The sequence below is a fragment of the Canis lupus genome, chromosome 5 (assembly GCF_011100685.1).
Source record: "Canis lupus familiaris isolate Mischka breed German Shepherd chromosome 5, alternate assembly UU_Cfam_GSD_1.0, whole genome shotgun sequence".
In the NCBI taxonomy this organism is placed as follows: Eukaryota; Metazoa; Chordata; class Mammalia; order Carnivora; family Canidae; genus Canis; species Canis lupus.
The window spans coordinates 15104289-15126852 of NC_049226.1; the positions used below are offsets into that span (position 1 = coordinate 15104289).

The 22564-nt window shown below is 55.1% G+C and overlaps 2 protein-coding genes across 5 annotated transcripts in view; one reads left to right on the forward strand and one right to left on the reverse strand.

Moving 5' to 3' along the window:
• Positions 1-15163, forward strand: part of TREH (trehalase) — a 29183-nt gene extending 14020 nt beyond the window's left edge. For 2 of the 4 annotated variants that reach the window (XM_038535977.1, XM_038535979.1), the window contains 14 exons: positions 6948-7048; positions 7190-7334; positions 7417-7504; positions 8260-8360; positions 8472-8564; positions 8668-8784; positions 8893-9015; positions 9227-9276; positions 9371-9565; positions 10106-10323; positions 10598-10709; positions 11081-11193; positions 11458-11511; positions 11730-15163. In XM_038535977.1, the coding sequence (XP_038391905.1) occupies positions 6948-7048; positions 7190-7334; positions 7417-7504; positions 8260-8360; positions 8472-8564; positions 8668-8784; positions 8893-9015; positions 9227-9276; positions 9371-9565; positions 10106-10323; positions 10598-10709; positions 11081-11193; positions 11458-11511; positions 11730-12209 (1990 nt within the window). In that variant the 3' untranslated portion in view covers positions 12210-15163. Of the gene's footprint in view, positions 1-4563; positions 5020-5673; positions 7049-7189; positions 7335-7416; positions 7505-8259; positions 8361-8471; positions 8565-8667; positions 8785-8892; positions 9016-9226; positions 9277-9370; positions 9566-10105; positions 10324-10597; positions 10710-11080; positions 11194-11457; positions 11512-11729 lie in introns of those variants that run through there. The other 2 variants (XM_038535978.1, XM_038535976.1) reach the window with 2 other exon arrangements.
• The window catches only part of PHLDB1 (pleckstrin homology like domain family B member 1), a 43493-nt gene continuing 33013 nt past the window's right edge, over positions 12085-22564 (reverse strand). Inside the window, exons 17-23 of the mRNA XM_038535981.1 lie at positions 22400-22490; positions 20665-20811; positions 18777-18893; positions 18427-18529; positions 14317-14402; positions 14142-14174; positions 12085-13451 (exon numbers count right to left, since the gene is read on the reverse strand). Coding sequence (XP_038391909.1) covers positions 13311-13451; positions 14142-14174; positions 14317-14402; positions 18427-18529; positions 18777-18893; positions 20665-20811; positions 22400-22490 — 718 coding nt within the window. The 3' untranslated portion in view covers positions 12085-13310. The remainder of the gene's footprint in view (positions 13452-14141; positions 14175-14316; positions 14403-18426; positions 18530-18776; positions 18894-20664; positions 20812-22399; positions 22491-22564) is intronic.

Sequence of the window (22564 nt, forward strand, 5' to 3'; positions counted from 1 at the left end):
GTGAGTGGGAGGGGACCATGGGGGGGCACCTGCCAGACTAGCACTGATGCCCACAATCTGGGCCAGCAGCCGGACCCAATGTCCTTTCCAAAGGTAGAAAAGTTTGGATATAAATGAAAAGAAGGAGAAACAGTAGCTGAAGGTAAAGAAATGAGTAGTGGAGGAAATCCACTGTTACAGTAACACTTTAAAAAGAGGCTCAGGGATCCCTGGGTGGCGCAGCGGTTTGGCGCCTGCCTTTGGCCCAGGGCGCGATCCTGGAGACCCGGGATCGAATCCCACGTCGGGCTCCCGGTGCATGGAGCCTGCTTCTCCCTCTGCCTGTGTCTCTGCCTCTCTCTCTCTGTATGACTATCATAAATAAACAAAAATAAATTTAAAAAATAAAAAAATAAAAAAAAAAATAAAAAGAGGCTCAGAGCAAGAAGTGATGCGGCCTCATGGTTCAGCTACACCTGACGCCTGAAAGGGTGAATACACGTATTGCCGAGACCACTCCTGCTTTGGAACTTGACGAGAGAAAGCGGAAGCCTGCAAACCTGAGTTGGCCTTGTTAGGAGACATTCTCATCATATGATGTGACCCTGGACTAGACTAATCATGATTGTATGAGAGTCTAGTAATGTGCCAACATCTTCTGACTCCTTTTCCAGCTCACATCTACCATAGCGTGATACGGTAAAACACCGGCCTTGTTGGTTACATTACAATATTAATATTGACGGTCAAATGTATTGGGAAACTTAGTTAAAAGCTTCCTATCCCTACCCTAGCTCTGAATGTTTGGTATATTCTTGTGGATACTATTGCTTTATCTGTTATATAAATGCTACAGGAAGTGTAGATGCTCAAGGGATGAATGTTTTGCTAAAAGGGACCATTTGCCACAGATCAGGGGTAACCTGTTGTATAACAAAGAACATGTCAGTCCTTTGACCCAGTTTCCTGGAATGTAACCTCTGAGCTCTTGAAACTTCTCAAGTGATAGGAGAGCCTTGGGCCTTCGGGTAGGCTCTGCTAGTTTACGTTAATGAGGTGACTCATGGTGAGTCCTTAGCCAGTCATGCGAATGAGATGTCTCAGGATAGGACCACTCTGTGCCTGAAAGACTGGCCGTGTGATTAGAGGGTTGGTGTTTGGGCCACATGATATCAGCCCAACCTCCAGGGAGGAGAAGATAGCTGAAGATTGAGTTCAATCACATGGCCAATGATTCAATCAATCATACCCATGCAGTGGAACTCTGATTTAAAAAAAAAAACTCTGCACACCAAGGCTCAGTGGAGTGTCCTATTTGGTGAACACATCAAAGTCCTAGGAGGGTGACAGACATGTCCCTATTCCACCGGGAGGAAGACAAAGAAGCTCTATGTTCAGGACCCTCTCAGACCTCACCCTATATGTCTTATAGAAATGAACTGAGTGCAAGGGCAGTTTTATTAGAGACTCTGCTCTTAAGCCTACAGAGTCTACACTAACTTGGGGGTGGTTAGCATCAGAACTTGTCAGTCCACCAGCCCACTGGCTTTGGCCTGGGCTCTCTTTCAGCAAAATCATCATATTCAAGCATCTGCATTGAGTATAGTAATTATGTAATAGATGGATCAGTATATCAGTCTGATTAGGCCCAACCATTGGAGGAGCCAGAGCAGACCAGGGACAGATCGAAACAGCTACTCTAATAACTAGCCTACAAAGCCTTTACATACATTTTTGTATATTTACACTGATTTGATTATTCACTTCCTTCCTTCATTCTTTTTTATTTTATTTTTATTTTATTTTTTTTTTTTAAGATTTTATTTATTTATTCATAGAGACAGAGAGAGAGGCAGAGGGAGAAGCAGGCTCCATGCAGGGAGCCTGATGTGGGACTCGATCCCAGGTCCCCAGGATCACACCCCAGGCTGCAGGCGGCGCCAAACTGCTACACCACCGGGGCTGCCCCCTTCATTCTTTTTTTAAAGATTTTATTTATTTTGAGAGAGTGAGAGAGAGCATGCAAATGAGCAGGGGAGGGACAAACAGAAAGGGAGAGAGAGAGAATCTCCATGGTGTGGAGCCTGATGTGGGGTTGATCCCAGGACCCTGAGATCATGATCTCAGCTGAAATCAAGAGTCGGACGCTCAACCGTCTGAGCCGTCCAGGCACCCCCACTATTTGTATCTTAATGATAAACTTGTGCAGAACTACATAGCACAGAAATTAGCTAAATCCACTTCTTCCTTGGGCCAGTCATTTCCCATTGCTGTTTCATTCTGAGGAGGCTTTAACTCCCTCTCCAAACATATTCAAGCATCAATATCATAATTATCATATGGATTATTTACATAAGATGGTTGAAGCATACTGATAATACCAGTACTATAGCATATCCTGGCGTGGTCATAGTACAATGGGGTTCCATTACAGAACAAACTGCAAGAGTTACACAGGTACTCCAGGGCCTTCTCTGGATTCAAGCCTTGCTCTTATACCGAATATTATTATGGACAGGCATCATTAGCCATGATCTTATTATGTATTATAGCAAATTATTATTTGTTATTTCTGGGTTCTGAGTCAGTTGGAGGCGAAGCTGGTCACCCTGTCTCAGTTTACAGGCTGGCACTGAGACTGGTCTCCATCATATGCTGTTACACGGCAGGGCAGGCCTCCTTCCTAGGGCAGGACACAGGTGGTATTCAGAATAGTTTCTATCCCTGCTAACTGTATGACAGGGCATGTCTTCTTCTGATCTATTCCTGGAGCAAGGGCAGTCAGAGCGCATTGGGGTAAAGTACAAAAGTCCAGAGAACTAGATTTGCAGGACAAGAAGATTCCCATAAGCATGGCTCTTGAGCCTCAGTAGCCAGTATAGAAGGCCATTGCCTCATGGCTACTCTGGCTTCAATCCACATTAACAGTCAGGAGGCTCTGTGGGGTGAGGGTGCAGGCCCCCTCCTGGTGCTGGACCCTGGCATTATCTAGCGTTTTCTGTTGCCATGGCCTGACCCGTTTCACCAAAGCCTCATTGTCTATCCAGCCTGACTCCAGGCCTTTGCTTTCGTTTTGGACAGAACTTCTAATCTGCTTATTCTAGCTAATATTTTTGCCCCTGAATGCCTCTCCTCATTAAAAGTAAATTCAGTTTGTTCCATAATGGGGGACCTATCTCCCCTAAACCCTTTCCAAGCTTGGTGCAGAGCCTGACACAGGGCTGGATCTCACAACCATGAGATCATGACCTGAGCCAAAATCAAGAGTCGGACACTTAACCAACTCAGCCACCCAGGTACGCCCCCTACCCCCAGATTTTTCATGTCTCACAGTCCAGTGTTTAATCTACCATGTATGTTGTTGCCATTAGATACTAAGAGCCTGAGTGCAGCTTGGAGACATGTTTGATACCCAGAAATGGTGGGTCCCCCATATGAGGATGAAATGAGTGATAGTCATGCCTAGGTGCAATTTATTTTGAGTATGCCGTAAGGCCTCCCATGGCCTTCCTCATCTCAGGATGAGGCTTTTCCCCAGAAGGATTTGGATGTACTATATGATACCTACTGTTTTCATCCCACAAGAAATCCATGTTTCCCCTTCTGTTTAGTAGTATTCTATTCACAAAAACAAGGGTGATCTGCATTTGTGCATATAGCACATGGCACATGCTGCTATGTTTTGTCCATTAAAATCAGGGGATTTTATTTTTATTTTTATTTTTTTATTTTTATTATTTTTTAAGATTTTATTTATTTATTCACGATAGACATAGAGAAAGAAGCAGAGATACATGCCGGGAGCCTGACATGGAACTCGATTCCGGGACTCCAGGATCACGCCCTGGGCCAAAGGCAGGTGCCAAACCGCTGAGTCATCCAGGGATCCCCGGGAGATTTTTTTTTTTGGTGTGGAGCCCAGCATAGGGCTTGAACTCATGACCCTGAGATCAAAACCGGAGCTGAAATCAAGAATCAGATGCTTGGTCCACCTGGGTGGCTCAGTTGGCTAAGCATCTAACTCTTGATTTCAGCTCAGGTCATGATCTCAGGGTCAGGAGATTGAGCCCTGCATCGGGCTCCACATACCACACAGAATCTGCTTGATATCCTTTCTCTCTCTCCCTCCACCCCTCCCTGTGCACACTCACTCTCTCCCTTTATCTCTGAATTAAAAAAAAAAAAAGATGCTAGATGCTCAGCTGACTGAGCCACCCAGACACCCCCCATATCAGCAGCCTTTCTAAGTATTTGATTTTCAAAGTTTATAGTTACACAGCAATCTGCCAAGAGTTATAAACTACCCAGTGAAAGTAGTTCCAGGAAGTTCCTTCCCAAATGATCCTTTGTAGTAGGTGTAGTCTAAAAATTTGATGTCGAAAGACACTGGCCAGTCACTAGGGTCACCTTTGGTCATCAACAGCACAGTTCAGCATCACATCCTCAGCCGGAATGTCTCCCAGAGCCATGCCAGTCGTGTTCGCAGGCTTCCATTCAACGTCAGCAGGCTCCAAAGGCAGGGTGAGCATGGCAGGCACAGGGCATGCCCATGCATTTCACGTATCCGCTATGATTGTGCTAAGGACCATGGTAACCTCTTGCTCTCTCCAGGCACCCGTGGCACGCTCAATTACCCATTTTCATTGAACACCCACTTATTCATCTCTTTGCCTTCAGCTGCATTTCCTCCTCTCCGTTTGGCATTGATTTTTCACTCCACCTTTCCCCCTTTGGAAGGGACGTCAGCTTCAGCCACCCTACCCATCCAGATCTCCAGCAGCACAGCCAGCCTTGGGAGTGTCGCCCCTAGTCCTCGTGCATCCATATAAGATAGAGTTATGCAGCCCGGAACAAGTGGCTGTTCCCCACTCCCCCAGGCCTGTACAGCTGAGTTCACTGTTAGCACAGTGAGGGCACAACCCGCCCCATTAGGCCCTTGGGAATTCTGGCACAAGGATTTGAAAAGAGAACTACAGTCTTGCTTGGGGATCATTCATGCTTCTGGCACCACAGTGGCAGTCGGGTCCTTGGAGGCTAAAGGTAAGTTGAGATGCAGTGGGAAGGAATTGTATAGTCCTGCCACCAGCCTCTCTTCCTGTCCCCCAGAAAAGTAGCCGAATCTATCCAGTAGATAGCCTCCTTTGGCCCCCATCCCATGTTCAGTGTGAGCACCTACTTGTGACATTGTGTAAGTCTGCCCTTCAAGCTTTTTTCTCTCCCTGTTTCAGAGAACAGGTGTTTCTTTTTTAAATTTTTTAAAGATTTTTTTAAGATTTTGTTTATTTATTCATTCATGAGAGACACAGAGAGAAAGAGAGGCAGAGACACAGGCAGAGGGAGAAGCAGGCTCCACGCAGGAAGCCCGACGTGGGACTCGATCCCGGGTCTCCAGAATCAGGCCCTGGGCTGAAGGCTGCGCTAAACTGCTGAGCCACCCGGGATGCCCTGTTTCTTTTTTTTAAATACAGATTTTATTTATTTGAGTGAGAGCAGGAGCAGGGGGTAGTGGGAGAGGGAAAGGGAAAAGCAGACTCCCTGCTGACTGGGGAGCCTGATGTGGGCTCGATCCCAGGACCCTGGGATCATGACCTGGCTGAAGGCAGATGCTTCACTGACTGAGCCGCCCAGGTCCCCCCCAGACAACAAATGTTTCAGTTGTCTGTTCTGGTTGTGTATCAAGCCAGCGCTCTGAGGGTGACATGCAGCACACTGTGTCCATTTGGTGTGATATCTCTTAGCCGGGGTGGGAACTATGGGCTGACTGGATCGGCACAGTATCTTCTGTTCCGATACAGTATTGTAAGCATATTTGTCTACAATGAAGTAAGCAAAGCTACTTTAATGGGCCCCTTGAATTTCCAGAGTGATTTCCTGAGGCTCATGCCCCATGCGGGCATCTCCTTTCCCAGCCCAGTTTTTCCCTGCCCGAGAGTCAATAAAAACCCCAACACAGGGGTGCTTGCGGGGCTCAGTGGGTTAAGTGTTCAACTCTTGATCTTGGCTCAGGTCCTGATCTCAGGGTCATCGGTTCAAGCCCTGTGTTGGGCTCCATGCTGGGCATGGAATCTATTTAAAACAGAATCAACATAGGAGCTTTTTGCTTTCAATTTTCCATCGCTGCAAGGGAAAGAGCATGCAGTGTAGCCCCCTGAGCTGATTTGTTCTTGCAGAGATTCCCAGGAGTCGGTCAGAGTGCAGTGGCCTTGCAGACGAGATACGGTCCGTGGGCCTCGCACTGCCATCGGTAGCAAAGCAGCTTTCTTTTGGTCACGGAGAGCTGCCACGGCGGCTCCTCGGGTGCTTCCCGCAGCCCTGCAGAGGGTGGGGGGAAGGAGGCCACCTGCCCATGTGGTCCCCACGTAGCACCGTCCCATGTAAACCCTTACCATGTACTAAGGAACTCTTGGGGGAACCGCCTTCTTTACCAGAGTGTTTCTCTGACATCACCCGGGACACCATTCAGGATTATCTGCTGTTCTCCAGTCACAGAAGTGGTTTCCATAAACACCCAATAGCAGGCTAGTGATTGTCTCCACAGTGATTTGTATCATACGCCGCATTCGAGAATTTTCTGGGCCAAGGGCTCAGCAATTGCCCCTGGGTGTAACTTACAGGATTTCGCCTTAAGCCCTCCGGTCAGGTTCACAGGGGCCAGGCTGGCCGAGGCTGTACAGACTTGGCCTCACCCCTCCTAACGTGTCACCAATTAAAGGGCTCTTGTCCTTTGTCCATTGGGTCTCCCACACAGTTCCCAGTTACCAACCAGTGTGGGCTCAGGCACTTGTTCAGGTCCTTTACTGCAGGGGGCGCTCCTCATTTCTCTCAGCTGGGTAGGTCACCACCACCCACAAACCCCTCTCACACCTGGGCACACACATGCATGGGCACACTCACGCACGGACCCAGTCCGGGCCAGCAATGTGCCCAGGCTCCAGCCTTCCTACTCCCCTCCCCGGCACCACCTGCAGCCAGATTTACTGCCACGGGGAGCTCCTGCACCAAGTTCAGATGGCCAAGCTCTACCAGGATGACAAGCAATTTGTGGACATGCCGTTGAACTCGGCTCCAGGTGAGGCACCCGGGGGGCACCCGACCTCCTGAACCTTCTACATCAAAGATGACAGAGGGCAAGAGCAGGCAGAGAGAGAGCCTCTCCATCAGGGAGGGGCTCCTGGGGTCCAACTGATCCGTCCTTGCCCCCGTACCCCAGACCAGGTTCTGCAGCGCTTCCGCGAGCTGGCCGCCACCCACAACCAGAGCATCCCCCTAGAGCAGCTGCGGGCCTTCATCCAGGAGCACTTCCAGGCCGGGGGGCAGGAGCTGCAGCCCTGGACTCCCGAGGACTGGAAAGACAGGTACCACCTAGACGGAAAAACAGGAGGGGGCCTTTCAGATAGGCCTGCCTCCCTCAACCCCATGGGGTCCGTGTTCTCCCAGCCCCCAGTTCCTGCAGAAGATCTCGGACCCCAAGCTGCGAGCCTGGGGAGGGAAGCTACACGAGCTCTGGAAGAGACTGGGAAAGAAGGTATCAACATCCTGGGCCTTAGCCAGGGGATGGAGTAAGGAGGGACAGGGGGATGCCAGCTTGGGGCCCACATTGTCCTTAGAGCACAGACTGGGACCCCACCATCGGGTCCTTGAATGGAGCCTCTAGAAAGAATTTATGGAGAGGGAGACATGAACATCTACTTCTAACTTCTCATTTCTTCCTGAAGCCCTCACTGTCCTCCCCCCCCCCCGCCCCGGGCAAACCTAGCCTGTCTGCCTCCTCCAGGCTGCCCAGCTAGGCTCACTCTTCCTGAGGAAATCAGGTCAGGCCTGTGCTCTGGAACAGTTGTCGTTGCTGAATGTGGCTTGTGGTCAGCACAGTCTTTTAGACGCTTCTCTCCTTTGAGGCTCAGGGAAGGCAGTGGTTTGCCCAAGGCTGCACAGCATCTGTCCTCCCAGAGGATGGGGGCCCTGGGTCTCTGGGGCCTGGCTTGGCGGTGGCAGCAGAGATGGGGAAGGGTCCTAATGATAGGCACTGCTTGGTGAGCACCTGCCAGTGCCAGGCTGAGTCAGCAGGGACCCCAGAGGCCAGCATGGGGGGCCGAGCAGACCAGGCTCCCAGGGCCTCAGGCCTTGGCCAAAGCCACACGGCTGACCCGCCCCAGAGACAGCACCCATGCCCGGCTGCCTGGCTCCAGAGCCCAGAGCTGCCAGGGCCTCCACGGCCCGGCCTCCTCCAGCCTCGACACCGTGGGGGCCGCGGGGGCCCTGTGCCCTCTCCCCTGACCGCAGGTGAAGCCCGAGGTCCTCAGCCACCCGGAGCAGTTCTCTCTCATCTACGCAGCACACCCCTTCATCGTGCCTGGGGGGCGCTTCACCGAATTCTACTACTGGTGAGGGGCCAGGGCTGCAGGGGGAGCCCAGGGCAGGAGGCCGTCCTGAGCAGGGGGGGCACCCTGACTGGCCCGGGGGTGCAGGGGTGGCTGAGCTGTCCCTTTCCCCAGGGACTCCTACTGGGTGATGGAAGGGCTGCTCCTCTCCGAGATGCCCGGGACGGTGAAGGGCATGCTGCAGAACTTCCTGGAGCTGGTGCGAATGTAAGAGGGGGCGGGCACCCCAAGGCTGGGGCAGAGGAGCCCGTGGGTGGGCCTTGGCCTCGGCCGCGGGGCAGAGGCACCCAGCAGGCCCCCTTGTTGGCAGCTACGGCCACGTCCCGAACGGGGCCCGCGTGTACTACCTGCAGCGGAGCCAGCCCCCGCTCCTGACCCTCATGATGGACCGCTACGTGAGCCACACCAACGACACGGCCTTCCTCCGGTGGGCGCCCCGTCCCCCCGCCGCCCCGCACGCCCCCTCCCCAGGACCTCCCAGGGCGGGCCTCAGGGCGCGGGCCTGGGCTGAGGTGGGGCCTGGCTCCTGTCCCAGGGACAGCATCGGGACCCTGGCCTTGGAATTGGACTTCTGGACGCAGAACAGGATCGTCTCTGTGAGCTCGGGGGGGAAGAGCTACGTCCTGAATCACTACGCCGTCCCTTATGGGGGACCCAGGTAAGGAGCTGCCTGCCAGCCTCTCAGGCTCCTGCTGTTCACCTGGTTTGAGGGCCAGGGACGGACCCCGACTCTCGGAGACTGATGCTGAAAGCCCTGGGCGATCCAGGGCCCACGAAGGGCGATCCAAGGGCAGGTGAGGCAGCAGGGCTCAGCCTCCAGCTTGGGCTCAGAGCCTCCTAGCACTGGGACGCCCACTTTCCTCTTCCAGGCCAGAGTCCTACAGCAAAGATGCCGAGCTGGCAAACACGTTGCCGGAAGGTGAGCAGCAACAAGGGCAGGATCGGGGTGGGGCTGGGGCCTGGTGTGGTGTGTCAGACCCTGGGCCCCCTCCCCGGCTGCCTTGTCCTCACAGGGGACCGGGAGACCCTGTGGGCTGAGCTCAAGGCTGGAGCTGAGTCTGGCTGGGACTTCTCTTCACGGTGGCTCGTTGGAGGCCCAAACCCCAAATTGCTCAGCAGCACCCGGACCAGCAAATTCGTGCCTGTTGACCTCAATGCCTTCCTGTGCCAGGCAGAGGAGCTGATGAGCAACTTCTATTCCAGCCTGGGTGAGTGCGCCAGTGGGAGGAGGGAGCAGGGGGTGCTCGTCCAGCTTGGGTCCTGCCTCAGCCTCGGCCGTGGGGGAAGGGCCTCCAGCCTCCCAGCCTGCTCTGTACCTCACCCCTAGGGCAGGAGTACAAAGGAAGCCCACTCTCTCCTCGCTCTCCCTTTCTGACTGGGAGGGACTTCTTGGGTCTGAGAGGACACCTGAGTCCACACATTCAAACTCCCTCCATTCTCTCTCCCTAAACAATTGCCCTTGCACTTGTCAGAGCTGGGGGGATACACGTGGCCAGTGCTCTCCTAGGACTGACCTGGGAACTGGCCACAGCAGCAACTGGGAGCCCTATGGGGCCACGTGCTCAGGAAATCCTAAGTCCTAGAGGCCAGAAATGTGGGTTCCAAGTACACATGTCCCCTTGGTGTCAGGACTTCTAGCCCTTGGGGAGGACAACAGGAGGAAGCCACAGTAGACTTCTCTTGAAGGCATGGGACCCAAGCGCAGCCACCCTGGTTGGTTGCTCAGCCTAAAGACAGTGTCACCTCAGGGAACAGCGTCCAAGCCACAAAGTACAGAAATCTGTGGCAACAGCGCTTGGCTGCCATGAAGGCCATCCTGTGGGATGAGGAGAAAGGTGCCTGGTTTGACTATGACCTTGAGAACAGAAAGAAGAACCTAGAGTTTTACCCATCCAACCTCACTCCTCTCTGGTCTGGCTGTTTCTCTGACCCGAACGTCGTGGACAAGGTTCTGAAATATCTGGAGGTGAGGGGGGCAGCAGGGCGGGCTGGTACACTGTGGGCAGGACCACCTGCTCTCTCCCTGACTCTGAGCTAGTGACCTCTGGCAAGGGGCAGCCACCCCCTCCTGCTCCACCCCTCGGTCTGAGCCTGCGGGTCCCACTGGAGCCACCAGGGGGCAGCTGCGAGCCAAGAGAAAAGCCCAAGAAGGGGGACACCTGGCTTTAGGGGCGCCCAGCCAGCCTCTTGGCTCCTCATCCAGACCCCATCCAGTCATAGGAATGTCCGGAACCTTTCAGGACAGCCAGATCTTGACCTACCAGTACGGGATCCCGACCTCTCTCCAGAACACAGGCCAGCAGTGGGACTTCCCCAATGCCTGGGCCCCCCTGCAGGACCTGGTCATCAGAGGTAGGGAGGCAGGGATGGGGCATAGCCCAGGGCCTTACCCCTTGCACCTTGCTGACCCCTTGGGTCAGCCTCCCGGTACTGGGGAGGTGTGAACAAAAGCCATGGGGGCCTTTCTCTGGCTCTTCTGTTCTCTGGTTTCCTACCCGGCAGATATTTGTGTCCACCCTCACCTGTCAGGGGAACCAGCCCTCCTTTCTCCCTCCAAACTTGGGCCCTGGGTGAGGAACACATTGGCTTTTCACGGGGTTCACGAGGGAGGTCTTAGGGCCCGGGCCTCTTTCTCTCTCCTTGGAGAGAGGAAGGCTCAGGCCTCAGCTGGCCCTGGGATGAGGACTCAGGAGATTCAGGGTCCTGCCTGGGGTGGGGTCCAGGTCTGGCCAAGTCTCCCTCACCTCGGGCCCAGGAAGTGGCTTTCCAGCTGGCTCAGAACTGGGTCCGAACCAACTTTGAGGTCTACTCCAGGGACTCGGCCATGTATGAGAAGGTGAGCTGCTCCTGAGCCCAGACCCTCCTGGGGCTCCTCCCCCTGGGGAGCAGGGGTAGGGGAGTGGGGGGCGGGGATCGCCAGGCTTTGCAAAGCCCAGGGACAGTGGTGACGCCCGGTGGTCATTCTCAGGCACTGCAGGGGCGGGAGCTGCGGGCCAGAGCCCCTTCTCCCAAGAGGCTCACATGTGTTGCTCCCCCTGGAGGGCTGGGATGGGGAGCCTGGGGGCCTTGCCGACCTTACAGCCTGTCCTTCTGTTTCCAGTATGACATCAGCAATGGTGGTCAGCCAGGTGGTGGAGGGGAGTACGAGGTTCAGGTGAGTGGCCCACACCCTACAGGGGACTTTGTCCCCACAGCAGGCCATGACCCCCCCCCCTCCAACCCTCATCTGGGCCTCTGATTCCTCCCATTATGTGGGTCCACTGGGAGGAGGCCAACTGGAGCTCCTTTGTACCCCTGGGGCTAGGCAGTTCCTGGGCGTGTGGGTGGGGATCTCACAGCCCCTGAAGGACCCCACTGGTCCTCTCTCTCCAGGAGGGCTTTGGCTGGACCAATGGAGTGGTCCTGATGCTCCTGGAGCGCTATGGTGACCGGCTGAGCTCAGGCAGCCAGACAGTTTTCCTGCAGCCCCACTGCCTCACAGCTGCCCTTCTGCTCAGCCTCCTGCTTGGCCTCCTGCCAGTGATGGGCCTCCTTGCCCCGTGGGCCTCATTAAACTTCTGTGTGAGTACCTACCTTCTCCTGCCTCTTCATCCTCCATCCCCCAGCCAGTCCTGGGAGGGTCCCAGAAGTCATGGGTTAGACCCGTGTCCCTCCTGGAACATTAATAAGGAGGAAATCCTGTTCTGTGGGGACACAGCCCCATACCCCATGCAACCTGGCTTCCCAAACACGTACTCCAAATGCTTTATTGTTCTGTTGAGATGCTTACAAATACTGAAAGTCACCCAGCCTGGGGCCCAGCAGCCACAGCCCAGTGGTGGGCAGGGAGGTGGGCTTAGTGTTAAGGCGTGAAGGGCCAAAGCCAGGCAGCTGGTGGCCTGGTCCTCTGCTCTCCATTTCTGTCACCCTTCTGATGCTGAAGGGAGGGCAGCCACACCTCAGGATCCTCTCCCTCTGCTGCCTCCTCTCCTGCTCAGGTTCTCCCTGGAGTGTCTGAGAAGCCCTCCAACCCTGTTAGAAACCCAGCCTGTACAGAACCCGTGTAGCCGCCGTTCCCAACAGCTCCCCTCCTCTTCCAGTCTCTGGATGTAGGAGCTTCGTCCCTTCTGGCTCTAAGCAAGGCACGAGTGGAAGGGAGAGGGCTGGGCTGGGGGGCCACAGGCTGTGCATCAGGGCCTGGAGACACAGGTGGAGGGCGAAGAGGGGGTGTCTGGTCCCTTCCCCCGCTCCCAGCGTGAGATGCACAAGGTCCTGGGCTGGAGAGATGGCAGGACGTACCCTCAGGTGGGCCCACAGTAGAAGCATGGGCGGAGCCACAGAGCCCAGGCAATGAGTATGTAACCATGGCGGTGAAGCAGTCACTATGGAGATCAGAGTTTGGGGTCTGCAAAAAGGGGGTGGGGCTGGGACCTCAAGGATGACACCTGAGGTCTCTGGCCCTTGAACAAAGTAATAAAATGCAGGAGAGCAGGGTGGAGCGGGGTTTGACAAGTGCACCGCCTGAGCTGGTTCCCCACTCTGGATGTGGCTCTCCTCAGCCCCCGAGGCCCCTGCAAAGGGGGGCTGAGGCAGGAGGGGATCTTTGGCAGATTCTGGTACCATAATTTATCCTTTGCAAAAGAGAACACAGGCTGGGGAGCGCAGGGCCAGTCAGAGCTCAAGGCCCCCTCTGCACCGGCTCCTCAGCCCGGGCAGGCCTGGGCCAGGACCCCGAAGGGTTATTGCAAATTCTGAGTTCCCAGGAGCCTCCCCACTTTTTATCCATTGGCCGGTACGTTAGGGGCCTGAGCTCCTTACAGAAGAGCACGCAGTCTGGTACAGGAGCCCCAGCGGCGCTCCACCCTCCTAGGGCCCGGGGAGCGCTCCCGCGTGGCCTAGGGCCCAGGGTGCAGCTCTGTCTCCGGGGGCAGCAGGGGGGCTGGCCCCAGGGTCCGGGAGGCCCGCCGACCACAGTCAGTTCATGAACTGAGTGTAGCCCTCCGCTCCCGTGACGATGACGTCCATCCAGATGCGCATGGCCTCTGCAGACGGGGCCACCATGTAATACAGCCGGTCGTGGGTCTTCACACAGAAGGTGAGGGCTGGGTTCGGGCTCTGCCCAGGGCGAGAGGAAGGGCTGAGACGGGGCTCACCTCTGACGCTCCATCTGCCCTTTCCCTCCCCGTCTCCAGGGTGCCCCGGCGCTAGAGCCTGAGTCCCAGACAGGCCTCAAACCTGGTCCCCACCAGGGGGCCCCAGGCGGAGTGTTCCCCTCCTCACACCCAAGCCGTCCTGGGACCGTGGCAGGGCCATATCCCGCCCCGGGGGCCCTGTCGTGGGGCACCCCACCCCCCACCCCAGGCAAAAGATTGAGTATCAGAGAATGAGACACAAAGGGTTATTGCAGTGAGAACCAGAGTGTCCTCCGGTCACCAGAGGGGCAGATGGAGAAAGCTGCCAGTGGGATGCTGGGCCCAGGTCCCCAGAGGAGCAGAGGTCAGGGCTGCGGCGGCAGAGGCTTGGGGAGAGGCTGATTTCAGGAGGGCAGAGGGCCCGGGCCTCAAACATGTCCACTTTATCAGTCCCCTCTGCCCAAGCCCATCCCTGGAACCCCTTCCCCCCCTTCTTTGCCGTCCCTCTGCACTGCCCGCCTCCCCACAGGGGCTCCCGGCAGCCCCCGCTGCTCCTCCCTCAGGCCCAGGGAAGGAGGCTGGGTCAGGGGAGAGTAGAGGGTCAGGGACCAGGAGGGGACAGGAGGCATGAATGTACAGTAGTTCTGGTTACAGGTAGGTGGGGGGAGGGTACCTCAGTCACCACAGAAAAGCTGAAAAACCTCCTCTGGGAAGGGGAGAGGGAGAGAGGAAGAGAGACTTTACAAAGAGGCCAAGGAATGGGTCCAGGACTCGAGAAGACAGGCTGGAGGCTGTTGTTCCCAGAAGCCCGCTGGGTGCGCCCCCCTTCGCCCCTCAGCCCACCTCACCTTGGCTGCACTGCGCAGGTGATCGTAGTACACTTCCTCGATGGCCTGGAAGTAGATGACCCCCTTCAGCTTCGTCTCGTGCTTGTCTGCAGAGAAAACAGGGCCGGGCTGAGGAGGCCTGCCCTCCCGCCACTGCTGGAGCCTCCCTGTCTGGGAAATGGGGTGATTCTCCCAGGCTCCAAACAGAGCCCAACGTGGAGCCCTGAAGAGAGGGTCAGTGCCCAGCCTTGCCCAGAGTCAGAGAAGGCGAATTAGAACTTCACTCCGATACCACTTCTCACCGACCAAACAGCACACCGTGGGCAAGTCTGGGGGGAGGTGATCTGACAGGGCACGGGGGCGTGTATATGGTGAACCCTGAGGGCGGATGTGGCCGCGTCCACCCGAACGAGGAAGGCATTTGCCCTTGGAGCCAATGATTACACTTATGACCAACGTTTACCTCAGACATAACAAATTTACGTGGTTCTTCACCACAACAGTATTTATAGTCTGGAAACAAACCATGCGTCCATCAAGTAGAGCCTGGTTAATAAATTAGAGTTTAGCGCATGATGCGATACTACACCTCTGTTCAACGATACAGAAATATCTCACGGGGTGGGGTGAGAAAGAAAAGAAAACTACATAGATTCAGAAATACACCTTCCAAATGAATCAGATATATTTCCTATAGAAAGACCTGACCTATTAGCTGTACAAGGAGTGTTTCATATGCCATTTTTTTTGTGTAAGTAAAGGGGTGAGTAAAGGGGTCTGCATTTCTTTACGTTCTAAAGAAACTACAAGGATACACAAGAGATTAATAAAAATGGTTATCTGTTGTGAGGAGGGGCATAATCCTCAATTTAAACCCTTTTACGTGTTTTGATTTTTGAACCGTATGAGTGCATTTACCTATTCAAGTCTAAGAGTGAAAAACAGAAGGCAGAATGTAGCATCTGGAAGCCGAGAGGACAGGAAGGAGCGGGCCAACGGCTGAGGTGACCGTGCCAGGGGGGAGCGACAGGGCGCTGCCAAGGGGAAGCGTGGGGCCCGGGCCGTCTCATCGCGTGGCAGACCCTGCCCAAACCCACAGGCAAAAGGCCACAGAGTCACTAGGCTCAGGTGGTGACGGTGAACAGCCTGCCCCTTGCGGCGCACCCTCCCCCCCGGGCCTGTCATTGTAGGCCTGGGTCCCGACCAGGAGCTCTGCTGCAGCCTCCTCCAGTGCCCGCCCCCCTGCCCCTTCGACTCCTCTTCCCCTAAGGACAAGGGCTGAGTGAATTGAACCTGCTGCCTCAGCCTGCCAGCCTCGCTGCTGTTTCCCTCACGGGGACCCTGCCGCCATCTTGGCTTGGCAAAGGCTGTTGAGGGGCCGCTGCCAGCCCGTCCCTCCAGGCTGGTCTCACATCCTTTCCCTGCACCGACTCAGTTCTATCTGGCCAGGTGGAGCTTCTCACAGGTGCTTAACCCTACGCCCTGTCTACACTGGAGCGGTCTCCAGCCCATCCCCTTGGCAAACTCCTAGGTGGGCTTCAAGACCCACTAGGAATGTCAACACTGTGGTGCCCGCTGGCGCTGTCCTACGCTCCCTCAGCACGGATGTTGCTCTACAGCACTTACCCCGCTGAATCTGAACCCTCCTTTACACATGTCCTAGGTCTCCCTCCTCCAACAACAACTATGTGCCTAGCACACAGTAGGGGCTCAGTGTTGAATAAATGAGTCCTAGGCCCTGGAATCACCAGCAATCAGAGCTCCTTCCCATAGGAACCTACCATCTAGCAGGGAAGAAAGTGCAGACATATGGGTATTTATTAGCTATGCGACCCTGGGCATGGCTGGGAACATGACAAGAGCATCTAGACGTCACAGGTGGCCAAGGGTGTTAGGTGGGAGCACACAAAGTGTCCAGCACAGCGTCTGGCACCTTATGTGGCCTCTGTTATATCATATGCCCTTGGGCTGATGTCACACGGCAGACAGCCCCTGTGTAACACTGTGTAACACTGTGTAACACAAGGGTTATATATAGCAGCAGGCAGGACTCATTCCCAGTAAGGTGGGGCCAGGGCAGGCGTCACAGAGGTCATATCTGATCTGGACCCTGCAGAATAGAGGAGCTCCACCAAGTCAGTGGGAGGAGGTTCCAGGATCGGGAGATGGCAAGTTCAAGGCAAGAGCGGGCATGTCCCACCCAGGACCCAGATCAGGCCCCAGGCCCATCTTCCTCTGACTCTTCCCTCTTGGGACAAGGACACAGCCCCACCCTGGCCCCTAGGCCTGGCCATCCCTCCAGTGGTGGTCTGTTCCCACCTCTTCCTTCACTGGCAACAGTATCGGCTCCAGCCTCCGCTTCCTTACCACCCACCTCGCCTTCATCTTGGGCAATCAGGCTCCTGCCCAGCTCCAATCCCTGAATGGAAGGGCTTTTGGGTCCACATTATTTTCGACCTTTCTGCAGTGCCCCTCATCACTGGCGACACTCCATGTCTCCAAATGTCTGCTCCTTTGGCTGGCTTCCCTCCCCGCTTCCGCCCCTCATCTGAATGGGATCTTCCTTCATTTCACAGACATTAAGGAAGGTCAAGAAAGCCAAGCGGCAGCCCAGCCCCTGGCCTGTGGCTTCGGGCCTCCCGCCACCCCCCCCCTGCCCCCCGCCAGACCTTCCCCTTCCTCCTTCCCCGGGGTACAGCCCTTTGCCTCTTCTCTGCTCTGAGGTCCAACCGCCCGGGTTCAGTTTTAGCTCTGCCGCTTGGCAGCTGTGGGTCCTTCGGGAATTTACTTAATCTCTCTGAACCTCTGACCTCTGTTCCTCGTCCATAAAATGGGTATCAAACAGTGCTTCCCGCACAAGATGATGATGAAAGGTAAACGGCATGATGCATTTGCGGTGCTTAGCACAGCACTGGGTCCATGCAGTGCTCGTAAGTATGATCTGCTATTGCTAGGACTCCAGCACACTCAACTTAAACCCTGACCTTTCTCCTAAATTCAGATGTCTCAGAGGTACTTCAGCCTCAACATGCCTAAAATGGAGCTCCTCTCCCCAGGCCTGTTTCTCTCAAATCCCCACAAAGTCCCAGCCCAGCCCAGGTGGAAACGTGGGGACGCATGCACCTCTGCCTCTCCTGCCTCCCCTTCCCAGGGCCCAGGCAATCAGGGAAGGCTTCTTGGAGGAGGTGGCACTTGGTTAGGGACCAGAAGTTAGAAGAGATGCAGGCACTCCAGGCCTGGGTGTCGCTGGCACCAGACACTCAAGCCCTCTCCTTCCAGCCTCTGAACGGGATTGCTCTTCGTGGCTTTACAGTTGGATGGGGCTGGGTGACTGGCTGAGAACAGACAGGGCATTTAATGCCAATGTGAGGTGCAATTAGGCTTCTCTTTACACTCTGCCACTGTGGCCAGCCATACTCTAAAAATGCATGCTCTCAAAAGGAACACTGATACGGAGGGGAGCAGAGCCCCCCTGCCCAACCCACAATGTACAAGGAAGTGTATCGGGTAAGAAAGGAAACTGTGGTTTTGAGGCACGAGGATCTCAGGACTGCTTGTTCCCGCACTCACCCCAGCCTCTCCCAACTTGCGTGCCACACAGCCTCCTGCATCTCAAGTGGGAACCATCCACGGGGAACTCCAGGGTGGAGGGAGCAGAGGGAGCGGGCCACGCCAGTGAGCCTGTCCCCAGGGCTATCCTGAGCACTCCCTGGCACGCTCAGCTGCTTGTCTTAGAGTCTCTGAGGGAACTTGCCCAAGGTGGCATCCACAGGACTCCACATGCCCACAGAGCCTGGGTGTCCCCTACAGCATGACCCATGGTGCCTTGCTTTCACAATTTTCTTCACAATCTGCCTCCCTGACAACAGGCTCCAAGGGACAGAGCTGTAGCCACCCTGCTCCTCACCAAGGCCTAGAACAGTGCCCAGAACTTACTCTGTGCTCAGAAATACTGCCAAATACGTGAATGAACAAAAAACGAAGGCGGACCAAGTACACTCTGTACACTGTCAGGAGGGGAGGACAAGACCCAGCTCAAGCCCTGCCCCCCCACCCCCCCACTAGTAAGCTTGGCCTCCTTCCAGAAGACCGGCTATCCTGGGTGACAGCCCAAGGGTTATGGGAACTCACCCACATAATAGGAAAGGGTGCGCTTGAGCCGGTCAAAGACAAACCAGCGCTTCTTCCATGATTTAATCTTGCCGCCCATCTTGACCAAGTAGCCGCGGCAGACCTGGTGAGAAGCAGGAGTGAGGAAGGACCCAATGTGCAGCCCCCAACCTCTATTCTCAGAGCAGCATAAAAGCTGTCACCTGTGCCTGTATTGTGGGGGGCTGGGCCCCACACCTCTTCAGGCCTGGACACCACGTCCCGGGACAGAGACCTCTGGTTTAGGCAGGAACTGGGGCCACTATTCCGAGGGCCTAGGAGTTGCCCAGACTACGGAGTCCTCTCCCCAGCGCCACACACCCGCCTCGTACCTTGCTGCTAAGCACCACGTGCAGGCAGGTATCGACACCGTGGCCCGACGACTCGATGTGGGTCTTCAGGTCAAAGTCCTCCTTCCGGATTGGCAGGTAGCGGGTCAGGGGTCGTGCCTGGGAGCAGAGGGCAGGGTCCGCAGAGTCGCCTCTTTCCCCATCATTTCCCTGACCAGGTCTGTTGGCTTCAGTGTGGAACCCCCACTGCTGCATCACTCTCTCCCACCCCCAGGGCTGTCACTCTGGTTTCACAGGGTTTGTGGAAAAGCAGAGACCGGGCAGCCCTGGTGGCTCGGCAGTTTAGCGCCGCCTGCAGCCCGGGGCGTAATCCTGGAGACCCAAATCAAGTCCCACGTCAGGCTCCCTGCATGGGGCCTGCTTCTCCCTCTGCCTGTGTCTCGGCCTCTCTCTCTCTCTATCTCTCTCATATAAATGAATAAATGAAATCTTTAAAAAAATAAAATAAAAAAGAAAAGAAAAGCAGAGACCTAGTGGGCTAGCAATGCAACCTTGGCCCAGGCAAACTGCTGAGTGGCACCATGCCTCGGTTTCCCCCCCTAGGACCAAGACACAGCCATCCCTGTCTTATCTCTGCCCCTCGGCTCTTTCCTGGGCTGAACAGAATAAAGCAAGAGGCCAGATGTGAGCACACTTTGGAAAGCAAAGCCCAATCAGCAATCCAGCCTCTGACTTCCCATGTCACATGGCCTCTCTGGGCCTTGCTTTCTTTATATGTAAAACAAGGGCTTTGAACTAGATAATCACAAAAGCCTGTTCCATCTAAAAAATTCTGATGCTAACTAGAACTCTCAGCTGACTGGATGTTTTTTCTACTCTTCCTTTCCCGGAAGAATGCTAGAATTGCAAGAAAAGAAAACATCATAAATTATTTAGAGAAAAAAACAAAATGCACAGCTTTCAGGAGGTGCCCTGAGGATGGGCTGGCTCGCCTACACCCACAGCGGACACCGGTGGCCCCTCAGGGATGCCTGAGCCCCTGGACAGGGGGCTAGGGGACAGAGGAGCACAGGGGCCACTGACTGGGCAGCAAAGGAGCTAAACTGAAGTTTCTGATTATTTTTTTCATGTTTATATTTTTGAGAGAGAGAGGGCAGAGGGAGAGGAGAAGCCCAAGCAGGCTCCGTGCTCAGCACAGAGCCCGATGTGGGGCTCAATCTCACGGCCTCAAGATCATGACCTGAGCTGAAATCAAGAGTCAAACGCTTAGCTGACTGAGGCACCCAGGCGCCCCCTGGTTATTTCTTAATCCCCAAACCCAATTCAGGTGGCCCACCCCTTAGAATTCATGTTGCATCATAAGACATCAGGGAGCTGTGGTCACCAGTCTCTGCTGAGGAAGATCCTAAAGGACCCCCTCCCTGGGAGGGGGTGGGAAGTCTAGAAGATCCAGTAGGAAGGGACAGCCTGTCTGAGTCCCCTAGGCTCTCAGAGTTGGGGGGTGGCCAGGATCTGAGACCAGAGACACAGGTAGAGCTCCTTATACAACCTAACTTCAACTTGCACCTTCAACTGTCCTGCTCCAATCTTCTGCGTCAGGAAAAAGCTCAGGATTCCTGTCTCAGAACTAGTACAGTTCTCTCTTGGAGATGCCAACCATCAGTCAGAGCGACACCACCTGCTGGTGGGGGGACTGGAGCTGCAAGTCTGGTGGAGTGAGGGCCACCGGGAAGGCCCCAACACACACACACACACACACACACACACACACACACACACACACACACACACGTCTCCGTTCCTGGGGCTGAATGAGTCCCAAGCAGTCTTTTCTGGAGGAGAACAGGCTTTACAGCCCCACAAGGCTACCCTGGGGTACCCCTAGCCCTCCACGGCCCCACCCTCAAGCACACCCCCAGCACCCGCTTACCTGGGAAAACTGTTTCTCTCGCATCTTGACCTCCTTCTCCACCAGCTGCTGCCTCCTGGCGCTCTCGCTCTGTAGCCTCCGTTCCACCTGTTCTCGCCTCCTCCGTTCCTCCTCCAGGGCCTGCCGCCGGAGCTCCATCTCCCGCTCCTGCCCCCAAAGCAAGGGGTCAGCGCCCACAGCTGCCTTCCTCCTCCCCTTCCCCAAGGCTGGGGCGGGGCTGCAGGACACACTCACTTCAGAGGGCAGCCCAGCCAGCTGGAGGGAGCATCACCCTCAAAACCCACGCTCTGCAAGCACCCTCCCGGTAAGGTTAAATGCTTTGGAGTGACGCCATGCGGGCTTCGGATCCGGGCTCTGCGGCCAGGATGAGGTGTGTGAGCCTGACAAAATCATTTAAACCCCCTGGGCCTCTGCTGTCTCATCTGCAAAATGAGGCCAAGAGTGCCTCCCTACAGGGATTATAGAGAAAATGACATGAGGCCGTGTATGCAAACGCCCATCATTGATTCCAGCAGCGAAAAATACACAGGCTCCTACGCTTTTTACCTGAATGCCTAGACATGGATCACCTAATTGACTTTTCCTGATACTGAATATATTCAGTAGCTGTTCCCTAATCACTGGGGTCCTTTGAAACCAAGTTACAAACATTCGTAGTCAAACTTCAAATTTTAGGGGTTAGAAATGAACTTACAGAAGCCCTTCTTAAAAAACCTTAAAAGTTAAAAAAAAAAACACTTTAAAAGTCATTAGAACAAATCATCAAACACAGAGCACGTCAGTGATGTTTTGTGTCCTCATCAGCAGTAACCTACACCGTCAGCTCCGGTTTGCCATTTCTTCCCAGCTCAAAACTTAGCCGAATCTCCTTTCTCTCTGTTTGCCAAGAGCTGCTTGTGCATTTGCCCTCCTTTGATGGCAGGTACGTACAACTGAGAGGCCTTCTTCTCTGGGTTGCCTGGCCACTGCCTCCTGCTCCCCAGGTCTCTCCCTCATCTCCAGAGATGCAAAGCGCCAGAGGGTGGAGACAGAACAGCCCCTGCAGACCCCCCACCTCTCATCCTCTTCCCTAGGCCTATGCTCCTCAGCCTGGCGGTGCCCAGATCCCCCACTGGTCCCCACTGTGGGCCCGTGGGCAGGAGGCAGGGCCTCCCTCAACCCTTCATCCTCCCTGCATCCTCTCCACCAACATCTCTGCACCGGCCTAGACACCTGCCTGCTCTTCTAGCCCTACAGCTCGAGCCCTCCATTCCCACTTTTCCTTACCACCCTCAAGAGGAATGACTGGCCACTCGGGTGGACAAGAATCAGAATTCCTGTGGCAGCCAAAACACCCGCAGAGACAAACCTAAGAAGGCTGGGAGTCGTCACATGGGGGATTCGTCGTGGACAGCGATTGCAGTGCTGCCTCTCTTCCTAAGAGCCATGAGACCTGCCACATCAGCAGGCCTCCTCTGCTTGAGAACGCAAACTTTAGAACACTTTCTTCCCGGGCGCCTGAGTGGTTCAGTGGTTGAGCATCTGCCTTTGGCTCAGGTCCTGGGATCGAGTCCCACAATGGGCTCCCCGCAGGGACCCTGCTTCTCCCTCTGCCTGTGTCTCTGCCTCTCTGTTTCTCATGAATACATAAATAAAATCTTTAAATAAATAAATAAAACACTTTCTTCCTCCAGGGAAGGTCTCGAGGAGACTAGGGGTGGGACCCAGGCCCCCGGGCAGCCCAGGCCTGCCTCACCCTGGACTCCATGAGCCGGCTCTTCTCGGCGTGTGCCTCTTTCAGCATCTTCTCCATCTCCTCGATTTTGCCCACATCCAGGCCGCTCGCACTGGGGGAGGGGAAGAGTGGTGGCATCAAGGGGCAAGGAGGCGGCTGGCAGAGGCCGAGCAGGACCCCCGCGGG